This window comes from Bubalus kerabau, chromosome 10, assembly GCF_029407905.1.
Source record: "Bubalus kerabau isolate K-KA32 ecotype Philippines breed swamp buffalo chromosome 10, PCC_UOA_SB_1v2, whole genome shotgun sequence".
Classification (NCBI taxonomy): domain Eukaryota; kingdom Metazoa; phylum Chordata; class Mammalia; order Artiodactyla; family Bovidae; genus Bubalus; species Bubalus kerabau.
Genome location: NC_073633.1, coordinates 55,802,418 through 55,824,267, shown reverse-complemented (window position 1 = coordinate 55,824,267; position 21,850 = coordinate 55,802,418). Strand labels below are relative to the sequence as shown.

Genomic DNA, 21,850 nt, shown 5'->3' with positions numbered 1-21,850 from the left:
GAGCCAGGCTCCTAGTAAGGACCATCCTGATCCCATCACCCTTGTCTTCCATGATGGAAAGGTATGTCAGACACGTACTTTGGTACGTGTGTTGCAAGACATTTTGTGTGTGTGTGTTGCTCTGGTTTTGAAAGTACAAGTGATAGTAGAGTGGTGTCAGTCCAGCTGTAACCTCAGCGTATATTTGTGCCAGGAGAAACAGCTTTGGCCAAATGAAAGAGTGATACCAAGTACCTAATGATTTCCCCCACTAGCTCCCCACAATAAACAGCGTCACTTTAAGCAAATGAATACTATTTGCTGAACTTTTTATATGTTTTAGTTTTGAAGGTAGATATATTTTCTGTCAGATGTGATGAAGGGATATTAACTATGGGAGAGAAAGGAAGCACCTTTTCTGGAAGCATATCAAGTGCCCTGAGGCCGGACTGTTCCAGAACCCTGCTCCTTCTCGTGGATGATGCCTGCTGATGAAGAGGCAGGGCCCTTAGGCCCAGATCCCTGCTGTCTTCTTTCCTGTGACGTCAAGCCAGTTGCTGAACATTTGTAGGTCTCAGTTTCCTCTGGTTAAATGGAGGTGATAAGATCAGTCCCTTCACGAATGATTGTGAGGGTGAATTCCATTAATGTCCATAAACACGCTGCTTGAGTGCCTGACTAGGGGTCAACACCCCAAAAAGGGAGCAGCTGTTAGTTCTGTGTCCCCAACCTGGTAAGCTGAGGCCAGCCTGCTAGGATCATACAGTTACTGGGGGAGCCAGGCTCCTAGTAAGGACCATCCTGATCCCATCACCCTTGTCTTCCATGATGGAAAGGTATGTCAGACTGTAGCCATGGAAAGGGAGAGGGGAAAGGAGAGACAGTGGAGGGAAGGAACATGGCCCATGGAAAGGGGAAGTGAAGAAGAGGGAAAGAGAAAAAAGGAAGATGGATGGAGAGGGATGGGTGGGAAAAAAGAGAAAGAAAATCAAATGACAGGAGGCAGTGAGGGGAGGAAGAAGAGCTGAAGAGCCATGGGGAGAAAGGCGGAAAGGGGCCCTGGGGAAACCGTTTGTTCCTCCTGCCTCCCTGGCCCCATCGCATGCCTCCTAGTCTGGATTCTGGCGCAGCATCTACCACTGTGACCTCTCCCCTATTCTGAGCTGCTCTCGCAGCTGGCCATTCACCACCCTTGAGTCTTCCATCCCTGATCACTCCTCGCTGCACCAGGACAGAGTCCATGCTTGAGCCTGGCCTCTGAGATCAGTTAGGGAACACTCCCACCTTCTTCCTAGGCATGCCTTCCACTGTTCTCCGCCCTCTATCTTTTCACTATTTTTAACTATAAGAAAATCAGGGTTTTTTTTTTCCCACCACCGCGTTACAACCACTTTATTCATAAATGCTTTGCCCTTTTTTTTTTTAATTCTGACACTTGGTAGAACATATCAGTGCTGTATTTTAATAGTAAACTGAAAAACTACACTTTAATTTTTCTGTAAAAATTGTCATTTTAGTTTGTTCATGTATCATTTTACATTAACACATAATAAATAAAGTATAATAATAATAAAGTATAATAATACTCTAGTGTCATCTTGTTTAGAAAAATAGAACTATTGCTTTGCATTAATATCTTCTTTTGTCATTAAAATATCATATATATGTATCTGAGAATATATATACATATGTATATACCCAGAATCTTCCTAACCACAAATAAGTGTTTTGGTTTAAATAACAGCATTTTCCTTTACTCTTACATGAACCTCCAAATTCTATTGATACATTGCATTTATTAGGCATTGAGATTTTGTTTTTTCTTATTTCTTTTACTTCTCCTGTCCTTGCTTCACCTACCTTCCCCTCCCTAAATTTTCCCAAGTTTCTAACCTCATAAACTGGAGTTTGATACTGTAACAGGGAAACATGGCACAATCAAAACAGTGTACCCCCTAGACCTCCCTGTTCATATTGCAGACCCACTCGTGGTGCTGCAGGGCAGATTTATAAAATGCGCAGGAGCTGGAAACTTAAGGCAGTGGGCAGAACTGACAGTGGGAAGATCTGGAAACGATATTTGAGATGTCACTTAATCCAATGACTTTGAATCCAATTAAAAATCCATTGTTTATTTTGAATCCTTCACTTCAGTTCAGTTCAGTCGCTCAGTCGTGTCCAACTCTTTGCAACCCCATGAATCGCAGCACGCCAGGCATCCCTGTCCATCACCATCTCCTGGAGTTCACTGAGACTCACGTCCATCAAGTCAGTGATGCCATCCAGCCATCTCATCCTCTGCTGTCCCCTTCTCCTCCTGCCCCCAATCCCTCCCAGCATCAGAGTCTTTTCCAATGAGTCAACTCTTCTCATGAGGTGGCCAAAGTACTGGAGTTTCAGCTTTAGCATCATTCCTTCCAAAGAAATCCCAGGGCTGATCTCCTTCAGAATGGACTGGTTGGATCTCCTTGCAGTCCAAGGGACTCTCAAGAGTCTTTCCAACACCACAGTTCAAAAGCATCAATTCTTCGGCTCTCAGCCTTCTTCACAGTCCAACTTTCACATCCATACCACATGGATGTAATTCCATGACCACAGGAAAAACCATAGCCTTGACTAGACGAACCTTTGTTGGCAAAATAATGTCTCTGCTTTTGAATATGGTTGGCAATACAGATCGCCAAAGATTGTTCCAAAAAGAACACTAACCAACTAAGAGACCTGACAGATAAACACATCTGCCACACTCATGAAAGGGGCGCCAATTTGGAACAGACCTCAGTATGTGTTGTGGACTCATGCCTCGTGACATTTTCTGTCATGGAGAGTGCACAGTGCTTGGTTTGTTACAGGGAGGTGTGTTATTGAAAAGCAATCTCAGGCAATGAGTGGTGGATAGACTTGTTTTTCAGAAAGGGGGTATGACTGGGTTTCTGTAGCTCAGGCAGGATAATTCCAGGTGGATGAAATGACCTTTGGGAAAGGGTATTGCAAAGGTCTCCATTCATTCACAGGTATTATACTGAATGGCTAATATTGGGGATGGAGTCTCAGTAGAGAACGATTCTTTTTTTAAAAAAAATATTTATTTGGCTGCGGCACATGGGATCTTCATTGCGGCATTTGGGTCTTCGGTTGTGGTGAGTAGGCTTCTCTAGTTGCGGTGTGTGGGCTTAGTAGTTGTGGTGAGCAGGCTCCATGGCATGTGGGGTCTTAGTTCCCCAACTAGGGAACAAACCTGAGTCCACTGCATTGGAAGGGGACTTCCAGTGGACCAGTAGGGGAGTCCTGAGGACTGTGTGTTGTGTTCTAGTTGCTCAGTTGTGTCCGTCTCTTTGCGACCCCGTGGACTGAGGCCTGCCAGGCTCCTCTGTCCTTGGAATTCTCCAGGCAAGAATATCGGAGTGGGTTGCCATTTCTTTCTCCAGGGGATCTCCCCGAGCCAGGGTTTGAACCCAGGTCTCCTGCACTGCAGGCAGATTCTGTACCACTGAGCCACCAGAGAAGCCAACTGTACGTTTAACTAAACCATTATCTTTAATGCCTTGTGTGCGTGCATGCGTGCTAAGGTGCTTTAGTCCTGTCTCACTCTGTGAGACCTTATGGACTGTAGCCTGCCAGGCTTATTTGTCCATGGGATTCTCCATGCAGGAATACTAGAGTGGGTTGCCATGACCTTCTCCACTCTAATGCCTTACTTGCTGCAGTTTCTGATACTGGAGTGCTAGTCATGCTCTCTTTGTGTAGATTCTTGTAGGTCAGCTCTGTGTCCATTAAAATTTGAGGGACTTCCCTGGTGGTCCAATGGTAAAGACTTTACCTTCTGATGCAGGGGATTCAGGTTTGATCTCTGGTTGGAAAGCTAAGGTCTCACATGCATTATGGCCAGAAAAAACAAAACATAAAACAGCAACAATATTGCAAAAAATTCAATAAAGACTTTAAAAATGGTCCACATCCAAAAGATCTTTAAAAAAGAAAAAAAGATTTGATACATGCCCTTAAGTGGCATATAAGTAGGGGGAGACAGACTGCTAAACAGCTGATATATAAATATAAAATATAAAACTCATAGGATAAAGAGCTGAAGAATACAGACAAGCCATTTTATTGACTTGAAGGGCAGGTGGGCTCTTTCAGGATCGGGGTGAGTTTTCTAGGTGGGCAGGGATGGGAAGGGCATTTCTGAGAGAGCACACAGGCAAAGTTATGATGGTAGTGAAGTGCATTACATGCTGAAGGACAGTGGTGGGAGCGTGGCCATGCAGAAGCTTAGAGTTGACTTAGGAGACGACTATGGTATGAAGTGGCCTAGGATGAGGCGGAAGAAGGAGTTAGGCCAGAGTATGTTGAGAGTAAAGGACATAGAGGTAATGCTGGAATGTGGAGGAGAGAAAGTATGGCACAATCTCTCCATTCTCTACTTTGGGAAATCCTATCCATTCTCATCAGTTCTTTCCTGACCTGGCTGCTAACCAGGAAGAAAACAAAGCGCTCTCCCTTTTTTCCTCCCCATTTTTTTTTAAATGTTAAAAACTTGTAAATTGAGGTTTTATTGACATAGAACATTATATTAACTTCAGGTACATAATAAAAGGATTTAGTATTTGTATATATTGCAAAATGATCACCATAATAAGTCTTATGTATCAACACACATAGTTACAAAGTTTTGTATGTCTGTGATGAGACCTAACAGAAGCAGGAGATATTAAAAACAGATGGCAAGAATACACAGAAGAACTGTACAAAAAAATTCTTCACGACCCAGATAATCACGAAGGTGTGATCACTCACACTCACCTAGAGCCGGACATCCTGGAATGTGAGGTCAGTTGGGCCTTAGGAAGCATCACTATGAACAAAGCTAGTGGAGGTGATGGAATTCCAGTTGAGCTATTTCAAATCCTGAAAGATGATGCTGTGAAAGTGCTACACTCAATATGCCAGCAAATTTGGAAAACTCAGCAGTGGCCATAGGACTGGAAAAGGTCAGTTTTCATTCCAATCCCAAAGAAAGACAATACCAAAGAATGCTCAAACTACCACACAATTGCACTCATCGCACATGCTAGGAAAGTAATGCTCAAAATTCTCCAAGCCAGGCTTAAGCAATACGTGAACCATGAACTTCCAGATGTTCAAGCTGGTTTTAGAAAAGGCAGAGGAACCAGAGATCAAATTGCCAACATCCGCTGGATCATGGAAAAAGCAGGAGAATTCAAGAAACATCTATATCTGCTTTATTGACTATGCCAAAGCCTTTGACTGTGTGGATCACAATAAACTGTGGAAAATTCTGAAAGAGATGGGAATACCAGACCACCTGACCTGCCTCTTGAGAAATCTGTATGCATGTCAGGAAGCAACAGTTAGAACTGGACATGGAACAACAGACTGGTTCCAAATAGGAAAAGGAGTACATCAAGGCTGTATATTGTCACCCTGCTTATTTAACTTATATGCAGAGTACATCATGAGAAACGCTGGGCTGGATGAAGCACAAGCTGGAATCAAGATTGCTGGGAGAAATATCAATAACCTCAGATATGCAGATGACACCACCCTTATGGCAGAAAGTGAAGAAGATCTAAAGAGCCTCTTGATGAAAGTAAAAGTGGAGAGTGAAAAAGTTGGCTTAAAGCTCAACATTCAGAAAACTAAGATCATGGCATCTGGTCCCATCACGTCATGGGAAATAGATGGGGAAACAGTGGAAACAGTGGCTGACTTTATTTTTCTGGGCTCCAAAATCACTGCAGATGGCGACTGCAGCCATGAAATTAAGAGACACTTACTCCTTGGAAGGAAAGTTATGACCAACCTAGACAGCATATTGAAAAGCAGAGACATTACTTTGTCAACAAAGGTCTGTCTAGTCAAGGCTATGGTTTTTCCAGTGGTTATGTATGGATGTGAGAGTTGGACTATAAAGAAACCTGAGCGCAGAATTGATGCTTTTGAACTGTGGTGTTGGAGAAGACTCTTGAGAGTCCCTTGGACTGCAAGGAGATGTAAGCAGTCCATCCTAAAGGAGATCAGTCCTGGGTGTTCATTGGAAGGACTGATACTGAAGCTGAAACTCCAGTTCTTTGGCCACCCAATGCAAAGAGCTGACTCATTTGAAAGGGCCCTGATGCTGGGAAAGATTGAGGGCAGGAGAAGGGGACAACAGAGGATGAGATGGTGGGATGGCATCACCAAGTCAATGGACATGAATTTGGGTAAACTCCGGGAGTTGGTGATGGACAGGGAGGCCTGGCATACTGCGGTTCATGTGGTTGCAGAGTCGGACATGACTGAGCAATTGAACTGAACATGAGAGTGAATATAACTTAAAAATATTTGTTTATGTATTTATTTATAGTCGTGCTGAGTCTTCATTGCGTGGGTTTCCTCTAGTTGTATTGAGCGGGGGCTACTCCCTAGTTGTGGTGTGTGGGCTTCTCATTGTGGTGGTTTCTCTCGTTGCAGAGTATAGGCTCTAGGGTGCACAGGCTTCATAGTTGCAGCCTGTGGGCCCTAGAGTGCATGGGCTTCAGTTGTTGTGGCGTATGGACTTAGTTGCCCCAAGGCATGTGGGATCTTCCCAGACCAGGGATCGACCCATGTCCCTTGCATTGGCAGGTGGATTCTTAACCACTGAACCACCTGGGAAGTCTAAATATAACTTTATGAGTTAGTGTTTTCTACCCATGCTTTTTTGTTCATATGGTTAGTTGGCCACTTACTGCATTGTTTCAAAGTTGCTTTAGATGTCTACTGTTTCTGTAGGCTAGAAAGCCCTTCAGGGAGGGGAGTTTTGTTGTATCTATTCTAGGTTAGGTGGCTATATAGTAGATGCCAAATGTCTTTTTGCTGTTTTTGTTGTTCAGTGGCTCAGTCTTGTCCGACTCTTTGAGACCCCATGGACTGCAGCACACCAGGCTTCCCTGTCCTTCACCATTTCCTGGAGCTTGCTCAAACTCGTGTCCATTGAGTCAGTGATGCCATCTAACTGTCTCATTCTCTGTCATCCCCTTCTCTTCCTGCCTTCAGTCTTTCCCAGCATCAAGGTCTTTTCTAGTGAGTTGACTCTTCTCATCAGGTAGCCAAAGTATTGGAGCTTCAGCATCAGTCCTTTCAAAGAATGTCTCTTAGGTTGGGTTATTCTAAAGATTAGTATCTCAACTAAGCTATTTTACAACTTTAAAGTTGTACAGATTCTGTGATTCTGAATATTTCACACTGGCCTAATTTTTGTAGTTTAAATGACAGAAATTATTTTCTTTAATACTGAAGAGCTCTTTTGGCATCATAGCTTGTTTGGCATGGAACACTTTTTTTTCTTAAATGTAATTTGTTTAAATTCAAAGTTATTTGTCTAGGAAAGGGAAAAGTTCACATTTTGAAACTCTAAAAATAACATACTGGATGGATGATGCCAAAACAATGGTTTCAATCAGAAAACCATTTCTCAATCCAGCATCTAAATGAGAACTAACTACTGAATCTTATCATAGTTACTAGGCTTTCACTGTTTTAAGGCAATTAACAGCAGTATTGAGAAACCTAAGTAATGAAATATTTTTAAAACCTCTAATTTTTTCAGATGTCTAATGCATTGTGATGATCAAATGTTCCTTATATACGCCTGATGTAATGTGAATGATCATATCTTATAATACAGCTTTAAAGTTTTAATGAAAAGTATGATTTCATTCTTTTAGTAGATAGATAAATTCACCCAAATCAGATCCTGTTGATCTTGCATTAGTCTATTAAGATTATTTTTAAAATAATGCTCTTAATTTGCTATGGAATTTACTAAATTTGCTGAGATAAATTTCCTAGGATAGTTTTCGGTACAGTCCTAGGGAGAAGTACAAGAGTGACTTAAGTCTGTTTAAGGAACTATCTTGTTTCTATAAAAGTGGTTTTTCAAACTTGAGATGCAGATACGGGGTGAGAAAACTTCAGGAAACTTGACTTAGCATGTACGCATACATGTTGACCTATCCAGCAGGGCTTATGGTATTAGGTTCAAAAGCATTTTGATTCTTGATTCTTTTCTCCTTATTTTGAGACATCTTCTGTTTCTATCATATGTAAGATATTTAATAATATAATTGATCAGCATGTCAGCATAATTTTTGATCCCTTTGGTAACTTAATAATAAGATTTGTGTGTATGTATGTGTTAGTCGCTTAGTCATGTCTGACACTTTGCGACCCCATGGACTATAGCCCACCAGGCTCCTCTGTCCATGGAATTCTCCAGGCAAGAATACCTCCAGGCAAGTGGGTTGCCATTCCCTTCTCCAGGGAATCTTCCCCACTCAAGAATTGAACCTGGATCTCCAGCATTGCAGGCAGATTCTTTATTGTCTGAGCCACCAGGGAAATCCCCAAGGTCATTTATGTTCTAGACATAAACTGTTAAATAATTTAATGCTTATTTTTTCAACAGATGTGAATTATTAAAAAGAAAATGGCCCAACGGAGCACTGTATTTCCTTCTCTTGTCACCGAGGAAAGGTATAATATATGGAAAATATGCATCTAAGGTATACTTTTTCTTTCCACCAATTCCATGAGGGCTGCTAGTGGGCATGATGGTCATTATAAAAGAAGCCTTGCAGCTTCTTTTATATCCAAGAAGGACTTTTCTTAAGGGCAAGAGTAGTACTGTTGTGTCCCCTCTCCAGCTTCTGACTTGTAGGACACTGTGGACCATTCAGTGATTGTGACCGGTGGAGATTTCACGGTAGCCCTGCATTACAGTTGTACTTCTGATTAACAATAAAATGTACCTCTGGAGGCTTATGGGCTGATATCCCCACTAAAACTTTTAAATGAGAAGTTGCAAATTGGGTGTCCATAGGCCAAAACTGGCTCATAGAAGTAATACATTGTTTGGCCTGGATCATCTTAAATACTTTTAAAATGAGTTGTTAACATTTTAAAAATCAGGTGGGGACTTCCCTGGTGGTCCAGTGGTTAAGACTCCGTGCTTCTGATGCAAGGGGCACGGGTTCGATCCCTGGTCGGGGAACTAAGATCCCACATGCCTTGTGGCGTGGCCAAAAATACATAAATAAAAATCAGGTGACTTCACATACAAGCCTGAATTTCTTGGTTCTTCTTGAAATATCAGATGATCTGGAAAAAAGAATCTGCGTTCCCAAATGGTTACTCATAGGTGGAACAGAATTGTGGCTCCCTTAGGTGAGGAATGACCCTTTCAGTTTCTCAAAGTCCCTAACATGCCCTAGTGTATACTGTGTGGTATGCTTCACTCCTTTATATCCACAGCCTGACCCTTGTAGGCATTTGAGTTTGTATCTTAGGAGAAGGGGAAAGGAAAGCAGGTCCAGTGATTTTGTTCATAAGCTTTGAGCCTGCAGCCTCTTGCATTGGGAGGGCGTGGAGCCTGCTACCAGCACACTTGACTCTCTGTGGACCATTGATTAAAGATGCTGCCTGTCTCACAAAGAAAACTCTTTGGGGCAGAAATTCTGCTTCAAATCTTCATTTAGCTTGTAAGGATAGATACTTTGCCTTTCCTGGGAAGTCTTGAATCTGGCTTTAAAAATGATTTTTTTTCCTAACTGACAACCCTAGTAATGTGGGGCTCCCTTCTGTAGGCGAGTTCGAACGATGCCCCGACACAGCCAGTCCCTGACCATGGCACCCTACTCATCCGTAAGCCTAGTGGAGCAACTAGAAGACAGGATCCTCTGCCACGAGAAAACCACAGCCGCCCTTGTGGAGCACGCATTCCGGATCAAAGACGACATCGTCAGCAGCTTGCAGAAAATGCAGAACAAAGGGGGAGGCGACCGCTTGGCCAGGCTGTTCTTGGAGGAGCACATCAGAAACATCACTGCCATAGTGAAGCAACTGAATCGGGATATCGAGGTATGGCATGTGGAAGTGTGGTGCGTTCCCACAGACAGACCTGCCCCACACCCGCTGACCCCTCACAGGCATTTCTGCCATCAGACCACAGCCGTCTGTCTTGTCCAGTCTTAATGATTGCCAAGGAAACAGCTTGAACAAATACATTAAGTATATTCCAGTATCTGGTAGCAGTTACTGTTAGTGTTATTTGTGTTTAATCTCTGTGTACCTTGCTGATTACTAAATCACTTTGTTTTGTTTGGCTCTCAATGGAAAGAGAGGAGAACTCATCAGATAGTTTCCCTGTAAAACCCTTCCTGTCGTTGAAGACAGCTATTAAATCAATTACTAGGTCAGCCTTTGCTGCTTCAGATGAAATGTTTCTAGGTCATAATGATTATATATAATACAGTTGATTACTCAGACAATCTGGGGATTTGAATTGCTTCTCAGGCTTGCTTTTATTGCTCTATTTTTCTCTGAAATGAGCCCAAGAAAAGGCCAATATTGTCTATTTTTAGAGTTTGTAAATTTACTGCTGTTTATTGGGCAATCACAGGGACCACAGAATTTAATTCAGAAAGCTTAAGATCATTTAGAGCCCGGGCTAACATCACTGAACAATGTCAGTACTTCCCTGGTGGCTCAGATGGTAAAGCGTCTGCCTACAATGCGGGAGACCCAGGTTCAATCCCTGGGTTGGGAAGATCCTCTGGAGAAGGAAATGGCAACCCACTCCAGTACTTTTGCCTGGAAAATCCCATGGACAGAGGAACATGGTAGGCTACAGCCCATGGGGTCGCAAAGAGTCGGACACGACTGAGCGACTTCACTTCCTTACACATGTAGTTTGAAAATATACGAATAAAAGGTATATGGCTAGATTAAGGAAAACCTTTGTCTTATGTCATGGAGATTGTATTTTAATTATGCTTCCTGAAATCAAGACTTTTTTTTTCAGTTTCAGATTTATATTTATTTATTTTAAGAGCTTTACTGAAGTACAATTTAAAAGCCACAGAAGTCTACCCATTTTAAGTGTACAATTCAATGATTTGTAGTAAATTAATAGAATTAATGTTGTGCAACCATCAACACAGTTCAGTTATAGAACATTTCAATCACTCCCCAAATTTCTATCAGCCTGTTTGTGGGTAATCCTTCCTTCTACCCCAGACCCAGGCAACCACCAGTGTGCTTTCTGTCTCTATAGATAATTTGTCTTTTCTGGACATTTCATATGAATGGAATCTTACAATATGAAGTCTTTTGCATCCAGCTTCTTTCACTTAGCATAATCTTTTTAAGGTGCAACCATGTTCTAGCATGTATCAGTATTTCGTTTCTCTTTATGTCTGAGTGGTATCATATTGGACTTCCCTGGTGGCTCAATGGTAAAGAGGCTGCCTGCAATGCTGAAGACCTGGGTTCAATCTCTGGGTTCAATCCCTGGGTCAGGAAGATCCCCTGGAGAAGGAAATGGCAACCCACTCCAGTATTCTTGCCTGGGAAATCCCATGGACAGAGGAGCCTGGAGGGCTACAGTCTGTGGGGTTGCAAGAGTCAGAAATGACTTAGCGACTAAACCTACCTAATAGTATCCTATTATATGGATATACAGCTTTCTGTTTTTCCACTTATCAGCTGATCGACATTTGGATTGTTTCCAATTTTTAGCTGTTGTGACTAAAGGTATTGTGAATATGTGAACATGTCTTTGTATGGAGATATATTTTAATTTTTCTTGGGTAGATGACTAGGTGTGGAATTGCTGGGTCTTGTAGTAAGCTTATGTTTAACTTTTTAAAATGTAGCCAAACAATTTTCTGAAGTGGCTATGCCATTTTACAATTCCACCAGGAATGTGTGAGGATTCCAGTTTCCCTACTTCATCCCCAGCACTTGCTATCATCTCTGTTTTTGATTATAGTCATTATAGTGGCCATTTAGTGATATTTCATTGTGCTATTAATTTGCATTTCCCTAATAACTAATGATGTTTTCATGTCCTTATTAGTCATTTGTGTGTCTTCTTTGGTGAAGTGTCTACCCAAGTCTTCTGCCCATTTTTTAAAATTATTTTTTATTGTGGTAAGATACTTACCGTTTTAACCATTTTAAAGTGTGCAGTTCATTGACATTAATTACATTCACAATGTTCACCTCTGTTGATTTTCAAAACTTTTTGATTATCCCAAACAGAAACTCTATTCCCAGTAAACAATAACTCTCCATTGCGCTTTCCCCTCAGCCCTGGGCAACTTCTGTTCTGCTTTCTGTCCCTATTCTAGGTATATCACAGAAGTGCAGTCATACAGTACTTGTCTTTTTGTGTCTCAGTCATTTCACTTATAATGATTTCCAGATTTTTTATCCATGTTGTAACATGTGTCAGAACCCATTTTTAAATTAGGTTATTTTATTATTGAATTGTAAGATTTCTTTGTATATTACAGATACAGGTCCCAATCAGATAGGAGATTTGCAAAATATTTTCTCCCATTCTGTGGCTTCTGTTTTCATTTTCCCAGTGGTGTCTTTTGAAGCACAAATTTTAATGAGGTCCAACTTACAAGTTTTTAAAAAAAATGGTTTATATTTTTGGTGGTGTGTCTTGAGAACTGTTTGCTTAACCCAAGGTCATAAGGCTTTTGTGCTCTGTTTTCTTCAAAAGTTGATTTTAGTTTTTACCTTCATGTCTGTGAGTTACTTTGAGTTAATTTTCATGTATGAAGTGAGGTTAAAGATCTAAGTTAATTTTTTTTTCATATGGATATCCAAGGAAAATCAATCCTTTTCCCGTTTGCCCCTTTGTCAAAAATGAATGGGTCATAAAATTTAAGGGTTAATTTCTGAATGCCATTGATTTGTATGGCTTTCCTATGCCAATACCACATTGCCTTAATTTTTAGCTTAAGAGTACATTTTGAAATCATACAGTGTAAGCCCTCCAACTTTTCTCTTGTCAAAATTGTCTCTCTCAGCTATTCTAGGTCCTTTGTATTTCCTTATAAATTTTAGGATTAGCTCTCTTAAAAACTGCCGAGATTCTGACCGAGATTGCTTTGAATGTATGGATCAGTTTGTGGAGAATTGCTGCCTTAATGTTGAGCCTTCAGTGCTGCGAAGCATCAGCTCTTGGTTTTATTTTTTTCATATTTGCTTTTTTGTTTTCTATTTCATTGCTTTCAACTCTAGGTTGTTTCATTTTTCTCTGCTTATTTTAGGTTAGTTTGCTTTTCTAGCTTCTTCAGGTAGAAGCTTAGGGAATTGGTTTGAGATCTTTCTTCTTTTCTGATAATGGTGTTTAAAGCCATAATGTGGGCTCTGAGCACGGCTTTGGCTGCTTCCATGAGTTTTGGTATGTTGTGGTTTTGTTTTCATTCGGTTTAAAGTATCATAAAATTTACCTTGTGATTTCTTTTTTTTGGTACATGTGTTACTTAGAAGTATGTTATTTAATTTCTGAATGTTTGGGGTTTCCCTATATTTAGTGGATATTTTGTGGATTTCTAAGTTAATGTGGGCAGAGAACAACTTTGTATATCTTTAATCTCTTTAAATTTATGTAGACTTTTTTTTAGAGATTGTTTTGATGTGCATCTTTTTTTTTAAGTCTTTATTGAATTTGTTACAATATTGCTTCTGTTTTATGTTTTGGGTTTTTTGGCTGCAAGGCATGTGAGATCTTAGCTCCCTGACTGGGGATCAAACCTGCACCCCCTGCATTGAAAGGTGAAGTCTTAACCACTGGACCACCAGGGAAGTCCTGAGACTTTTTCTTTCAGTTATTGAAATGTCCGATTTTTATTGTTGAATTGCCTATTGCTCCTTTCAGTTCTGTCAGTTTTGCTTCATGTATTTCAGGGCTTTGTTGTTACATGTGTATACATTTATAATGTGTATATTTTCCTGATACAGTGATTCTTCTGTCATTATAAGATGTCTCTCTTTATCTCTAGTAACATTTTTTGTCTTCAAGTCTCTTTTGTCTGATATTAATATAGCTATTCCAGCTCTTTATGTGGAGAAGGCAATGGCACCCCACTCCAGTTCTCTTGCCTGGAAAATCCCATGGATGGAGGAGCCTGATGGGCTGCAGTCCATGGGGTCTCGAAGAGTCGGACACAACTGAGCGACTTCACTTTCACTTTTCACTTGCATGCATTGGAGAAGGAAATGGCAACCCACTCCAGTGTTCTTACCTGGAGAATCCCAGGGACGGGGGAGCCTGGTGGGCTGCCGTCTATGGGGTCGCACAGAGTCGGACACGACTGAAGTGACTTAGCAGCAGCAGCAGCTCTTTACGACTATTGTGTACATAGTTGATTTCCTTTTTTGAGAAGTCTCACTCAGCTTATACCCAAGGGAGAACCTAGAATACCACATGATTAACAATTTTCACTGTCTTTGGAGATTACAGCACACCTTTACTAAGGACAGAGATTTACTCAGAGTTGTATCCTATTGGAGTACATTTGTCTTTTTTTAATAAGGGGATGGAGTTGATCTTTGTTGCTTTGGTGACTGATGGCATCCATTTCAATTTCTTTGGATCATAGCATTTTATTTTCCCTTTGGAGTTTACCTTTATTCCATTGGATACAGGCTAAGATGGCTATTAATCAGAGTGCCTTATCACATTTTTTGATAATGAGGATTGGAGTCCATAACACAGACCAGAGCATTGAGACTCTCACTTCCTGGAGTCTGAAACCTAAGCAGAGTGTTCCAAGGACATGAGTATCTTTCCAGCAGCTGTACCTGTAGGATGTTAGGTAGTGGTCCTACTGCCTGGACCCTAGGAATTGCCTTTTGTGTCTTTTTCTCAGTCTGGATCCCCAGCTGCCCTGTTGATTGTACACACTTCTCCCCTATAGCCTTCCAGTAAATTCCAGATTTTTCACCTAAGCCAGAATCAGGTTCAGTTTCTGGCAGCCAAAGAACTCTAATGGTATCCAAGAGGCATAGAACATGTAAGAGACTGCTGCAGATAATTTACTTGTTTTCGGAAAGTGGTGTCTATATTTAGAATGATCTTTTCAGTATTATATTTGAGTGCTAAAGCAGTTTTATCCCAGAGACTGAATAATTTGGCAGCCCCAAGTTGGCACCTTCTCAAGATTGAAGAACCCCAACTTAAACATTTCCATTTTGAAGAGAGAGATATATTAGGTGGCTGATAGCCCTGCTGTACTCCATTCTATAAAGGGTGATGGATAAAATCAAAGTGATTGGGGAGAAACAATGATGCTCAGATCCCTGATCCTTCTACCAGTGGTGAGAAATGTGTTGCCAAAAATTGCAAACCCTCCTGTTTCATGTTAGAAGATGGTGTGACCTCCCCATTCTTCCCACACCCTGCATTTCGCTGTGGGTACTCTGCTTGGTTCTCTTTGCTTATGTGGGTGGTGGACAGACTAGAGACTGGAAACCATCCATTCTGCAGTACTATCCTCAGCTAAAAGCAGAGAGTGTAATTCTACCGTTAGAATTTTTTCTGTCTGCAAAAGAGGTGATAGTACTTAAGCTGCAGCTATGGGGTATCTGGGGGATAACTTCCCCTTTGGTAGCTGCTGTGTACTAATCCAACAATCAGAACCATTTCAAATATGTAATTTCCAACTTTGGCTGAGCCCCCAGTGCTGTTTAATAGCTCCTTCATTCTAGGAAGCCTTCACCACCAGTTCCCTCCCTGGCCTCACTTCTTTTTCCCTTAATTTACCCTGGGCACCCAGCACTTGGCACTGTTACCACAGCATTTACTGAATAAGTCTGGCATTGTTTCTTTGCACGTCTGTATCCCTTGATAGAGTGGGAGCCCTTCAAAAAGAAAGGAACTTTGTCTTTCTCATCTTTCCATTGTCCAGCACAATGTTTGGAACAAAATGCCATGAATGCTTTTTAAGTAAATAAATGCCCTGTTCAGATGGAAGCCCTTTGCAGATCTTCTGGTAGCAAAAAAAAAACTGGAAAAGACCCTGAGGCCCTTTGTGCAAACTCTGTCCTTTTCAAATGATGCATCCAAGGCCCTGGGAAGTGAAGAGACTTCTCTGAGATCTCTGTTGTTGTTCAGTTGCCAAGTTGGGTCCGACTCTTGTGACCCCATGGACTGCAGCACGCCAGGCCTCCCTGTCCCTCACCATCTCTCAGAGTTTGCCCAAGTTCATGTCCATTGAATCGGTTATGTCATCCAACCATCACATTCTCTGTCGCCCCCTTCTCCTCCTGCCCTCAATCTTTCCCAGCATCAGGGTCTTTTCCAATCAGTCGGCCAAAGCATCAGTCCTTCCATTAAGTGTTCAGGGTTGATTTCCTTTAAGACTGACTGGTTTGATCTCCCTGTTGTCCAAGGGACTCTCAAGAGCTTGAAAGCATCAATTCTTTAGCACTCTGCTTTCTTTATGATCCAGCTGTCATATCCGTACACGACTACTGGAAAGACCACAGCCTTTACTATATGGACCTTGGTCGGCAAAGTGATGTCTTTGCTTTGTAATACACTGTTTAGGTTTGTCATAGCTTTCCTGCCAAGAAGCAATCATCTTCTAATTTCATGACTGCAATCACAATCCACAGTGATTTAAGAGCCCGGGAAGAGGAAATCTGTCACTGCTTCCGCCTTTTCCCCTTCTATTTGCTATGAAGTGATGGGACCGGATGTTGAAGTTGAAACTGCAATACTTTGGCCACCTGATGCGAAGAGATGACTTATTTGAGAAGACCCTAATGCTGGGAAAGATTGAGGGCAGGAGGAGAAGGGGACAACAGAAGATGAGATGTTTGGATGGCATCACCGACTCAATGGACATGGGTTTGGGTGGACTCTGGCAGTTGGTGATGGACAGGGAGGCCTGGTGTGCTGCGGTTCACGGGGTCACAAAGAGTCAGACACAACTGAGTGACTTAACTGAACTGAACTGATGGGGCCGGATGCCATGATCTTAGGTTTTTTAAGCCAGCTTTCTCATTCTCCTCTTTCACCCTCATCAAGAGGTTCTTTAGTTCCTCTTTGCTTTTTGCTATTTAAGTGGTATCATCTGCATATTTGAGGTTGTTGATATTTTTCCTGGAAATCTTGATTCCAGCTTGTAAGTCATCCAGCCTGACATTTCTCATGATGTGCTCTGTGTATAAGTTAAGTAAACAGGGTGACAATAAACAACCTGTTGTTGTACTGTTTTCTCAATTTGAGCCAGTCAGTTGTCCCATGTAAGGTTCTGTGATGCTTCTTGACCCACATACAGGTTTCTCAGAAGACAGGTAAGATGGTCTGGTATTCCCATCTCTCCAAGAGTTTTCCACATTTTGTTATGATCCACACTGTCAAAGGCCTTAGTGTAGTCAATGAAACAGAGGTAAATGTTTTTCTGGAATTCCCTTGCTTTCTCTGTGATCCAGCAGATGTTGGCAGTTTGGGCTCTGGTTCCTCTGCCTTTCTTTCTCTTAGCTCTCCAGATCTAAACCCAGACTGTTAAACTCTAAAGATAAGCTCCTTTCACTTTTCTACTTTGCCTCTTGAAAGCTCTTCTAAAACTCTGATCTTAGGTAACTAACTCTCAAATGTGATGGGCAGTGCTATTCAGTCATTCTTTGCTTTCTGAGTATTTCTATCCTTGGCTCTCCGTCCCACCCCCAGGAAGAATTTCTTCATAAAACTAGGTAATTAAAGATGAAGTTCTCACTGAGTTATACCCTACCCTCTCTTTCCTTTGGTGTGAGTTCATTGAGCTGCTTAGATAATTTGAGTTAATAGCAAGCATACCTAGAAATGATGCTGTGAAAGTGCTGCACTCAATATGCCAGCCAATTTGGAAAACTCAGCAGTGGCCACAGGACTGGAAAAGGTCAGTTTTCATTCCAATCCCAAAGAAAGGCAATGCCAAAGAATGCTCAAACTACCGCACAATTGCACTCATCTCACACGCTAGTAAAGTAATGCTCAAAATTCTCCAAGCCAGGCTTCAGCAATATGTGAACCGTGAACTTCCTGATGTTCAAGCTGGTTTTAGAAAAGGCAGAGGAACCAGAGATCAAATTGCCAACATCTGCTGGATCATGGAAAAAGCAAGAGAGTTCCAGCAAAACATCTATTTCTGCTTTATTGACTATGCCAAAGCCTTTGGCTGTGTGGATCACAATAAACTGTGGAAAATTCTGAAAGAGATGGGAATACCAGACCACCTGATCTGCCTCTTGAGAAACCTATATTCAGGTCAGGAAGCAACAGTTAGAACTGGACATGGAAGAACAGACTGGTTTCAAATAGGAAAAGGAGTTCGTCAAGGCTGTATATTGTCACTCTGTTTATTTAACTTCTATGCAGAGTACATCATGAGAAACGCTGGACTGGAAGAAACACAAGCTGGAATCAAGACTGCCGGGAGAAATATCAATAACCTCAGATACGCAGACGACACCACCCTTATGGCAGAAAGTGAAGAGGAACTAAAAAGCCTCTTGATGAAGGTGAAAGTGGAGAGTGAAAAAGTTGGCTTAAAGCTCAACATTCAGAAAACGAAGATCATGGCATCTGGTCCCATCACGTCATGGGAAATAGATTGGGAAACAGTGGAAACAGTGTCAGACTTTATTTTTTTGGGCTCCAAAATCACTGCAAATGGTGACTGCAGCCATGAAATTAAAAGACGCTTACTCCTTGGAAGGAAAGTTATGACCAACCTAGATAGCATATTGAAAAGCAGAGACATTACTTTGCCAACAAAGGTCCGTCTAGTCAAGGCTATGGTTTTTCCTGTGGTCATGTATGGATGTGAGAGTTGGACTCTGAAGAAGGCTGAGCGCCGAAGAAGAATTGATGCTTTAGAACTGTGGTGTTGGAGAAGACTCTTGAGAGTCCCTTGGACTGCAAGGAGATCCAACCAGTCCATTCTGAAGGAGATCAGCCCTGGGATTTCTTTGGAAGGAATGATGCTAAAGCTGAAACTCCAGTACTTTGGCCACCTCATGCGAAGAGTTGACTGATTGGAAAAGACCCTGATGCTGGGAGGGATTGGGGGCAAGAGGAGAAGGGGACGACAGAGGATGAGATGGCTGGATGGCATCACTGACTCGATGGACATGAGTCTGAGTGAACTCCGGGAGTTGGTGATGGACAGGGAGGCCTGGCGTGCTGTGATTCATGGGGTCGCAAAGAGTCGGTCGCAAAGAGTCGGACACGACTGAGCGACTGATCTGATCTGATCTGATCTGATACCTAGAAATCCAAAATCATCAATCATTTAGGCTTTTGCTAATTATTTTTCTTTAAGATATGTTTTTAACATGAATTTTCTTTAATGTGTATTTAAGATGATTTTTTTAATAATTTACAATGGGGGTTTATAGTAATTTCAGTTCTTCTGTTTTTTCCATCTGAAACACATTTTGAGTAATGATTATTCTTTCCTTAACCAGACAGCACTCTTCCATTTACATATATTTTTGGAGTGTGTAGTTTGCAAATGAATAGATGATTTCCATTTTAGAGAGGGAAGTCTGAAGAAAATCTATTTCTGGAAAAAAATTTTACTTTGCATATATGAGCACGCACTTTTTTATAACTAGTAATAACTGTATATCATTATGAAGTAACAGAAGATAGTTTGGAAATTTAATAGACTTTTATATGAAACAGTAATTACATAGTTTTTTATATATTGTGAGCCTAAGCATGTTTACCCAAACATAACTAAAATTAAGATGCTTAATGAGACATCAGAATTGCCACATTGTAGCCAAACTCTGTTAAAATGAAATCATAGTGTAGATTAAAAGTTTTAAAATACTAAAAGTAAGTCTTTATTTTTAAGCAACATAAAATTGGAAGGATGGATGCTATGAATAGGTGATTGCACACTTAAAGGAAAGAGATGTGAAGATACTCAAATTGTATTTAAATGATAAGAAAGGTGTATTTTTTGTCTGTAGATTCTTAATTTATTCTGTAAATTGCCTTTAAAAAAAATATTCTTGTGGCTTCCCTGGGTCTTCGTTACTGTGTGTGGGTTTTCTCTAGTTGTGGCTAACAGGGCTACAAGATCTCTAGTTGTGTTGCACAGGCTTCTCACTGTGGTTGCTTCTCTTGTTTACAGAGCGTGGGCGCTAGAGCACGGACTCGGTAGTTGTGGCGCATGGGCTTAGTTGCCCCCCAGCATGTGGGATCTTCCTGGGCAAGGATTTAACCCATGTCCCCTGTGACTCAGTGTTAAAGAATCTGCCTGCTAAGCAGGAGACACAGGTCTGATCCCTGGGTCAGAAAGATCCCCTGGAGGTGGGCTTGGCAACCCATTCCAGTGTTCTTGCCTGGGAAATCCTGTGGACAGAAGAGCCTGGTGGGCTACAATCCATGGGGTCATAAAAGAGTCGGACATGACTTAGCGACTAACAACCACCTCCACTGTATTGGAAGGCAGATTCTTAGCCACTGGACTACCAGGGAAGTCCTTGCCTGGTTTTTAGGTTATTTTCATCACTGGTTCACACTGGTTTTCCAGTTCACTCAGTAAAATTTACTGGGTATTTGTTTTATAAAAATATATCCCCACAGAGTGATTTTGTATTAAAAAACTAAAGCCGAAACCATTCTCAACATATACAGCTCACTTCAGGCTCCTGATAGAGCTAGTTGAATTGAGGTATGTTAATACTGCATCCTGGGACTTCCCTGGAGGTCAATGGCTAAAACTCTGTGCTCCCAATGCAAGAGGCCCTGGTCTGGAAATTAGATCCCCCATGTCACAGCTAAAGATTCTACATGCTGCAATGCAGATCTAAGATTCTGTGTGTTGCCACCAAGACCCAGAACAGCCCAATAAATAAATAAATATTAAGAAAATACTCTATCTTGGTAAGTTTGGCTCAATAAGTCTTTAAGATTATCATGTGGCTCTGTACACAGTTATATACAAGAAGAAAAGTAAAATATATTGTTAAACCACTGGCCTATGTGATCCTCAAGAACTAGAAATGAATCTTAATTTATTTTTAGCACCTCTACAGTGTCTCGCACATCGTAGGAGCTCAAGAAATCTTTCATAATCAAAGGTTCTGGGGTCCTTGGTTCTTTGAGAACCCTATAGTTATTGCCCATGTTCTTTCGGCAGATACAAATATCAAAACAGATGATTCCTGTGGGCTAGTATCTAGTAGGTGCCTGATAAATATTGACTAAAAGGATCTATTGCTTTAATACATCCTGACTCATTGTCTCCATTGACAGTTTACATTGCTATATGGAGTATGTTATCAATTATGTATTCCTCAGAAACTTTCCACAAATTAACATCATCATAAATTCAGAAGAGGTAATGTAGTCAACTATGAATTATACATGTCTGGATTATCTATACTGTTTTTGATTTAAGCTGATATCAGTCCCTGGGAGCCAAGTCCTGGTAAGCAGTCCGTGGCCCTTTTTTTGGGAAGGGAAGGTGAGCTTTTCTTTCCTGCCAATTTGATGGCTTAGGGAAGTATTTGGGACCCCTGTGTCTCCTTGGGGCTTTCATCGTGTCTTTGGCCTTTGGGAAGCCAAGCAGTGGGGTCTGCTACCCAGCTGGCTGGAATCTGAAGACCTTCTCCTGGTTTCCATGTGCTCAGGTTTCATAATGTCCTGCTGGCTTGGAGTGTTTCCTTTGACTGAGTTGGGAAATGGGAAAATGTATCAAACCCTTATTTAATTCACTAGATGATACATAATTTTCTGTCTTAATAATTTGCAAATGGGCTGTTGAAGAGTTTGCTAAGGTCAAGTGATGAGTGCATAGGGGCCCTTATTAACATGTCACAGCAGAGTTGTGGACAAATGATGTTAACGTATCATTGGGATGAACAGACAGGAGCTTGGTTCGTCATGAATCTAGCGCACCGTCAGTGAGGAGAGCACCTTGGCCATTGGACCTCATATAGTTACCTAAAAAGGGAACTTCAGCTTGTAGCTCTGTCGTTTTGTCCCATTGCAACAGACATATTAGTAGAATAACATTGATGA

The 21,850-nt window shown here is 41.4% G+C and overlaps 1 protein-coding gene and 1 non-coding gene across 7 annotated transcripts in view; both read left to right on the top strand.

The window, feature by feature from the left end:
* The window catches only part of FAM81A (family with sequence similarity 81 member A), an 82,751-nt gene that overhangs the window by 14,179 nt on the left and 46,722 nt on the right, over positions 1-21,850 (top strand). For 3 of the 6 annotated variants that reach the window (XM_055537790.1, XM_055537791.1, XM_055537792.1), the window contains exons 2-3: positions 8,429-8,496; positions 9,606-9,879. In XM_055537790.1, coding sequence (XP_055393765.1) covers positions 8,450-8,496; positions 9,606-9,879 — 321 coding nt within the window. In that variant the 5' untranslated portion in view covers positions 8,429-8,449. Of the gene's footprint in view, positions 1-8,428; positions 8,526-9,605; positions 9,880-21,850 lie in introns of all 6 variants that reach the window. The other 3 variants (XM_055537793.1, XM_055537795.1, XM_055537794.1) reach the window with 1 other exon arrangement.
* TRNAC-ACA (transfer RNA cysteine (anticodon ACA)) lies at positions 10,496-10,567 on the top strand. Its single transcript has one exon. It is a non-coding gene; the product is annotated as a tRNA-Cys (tRNA).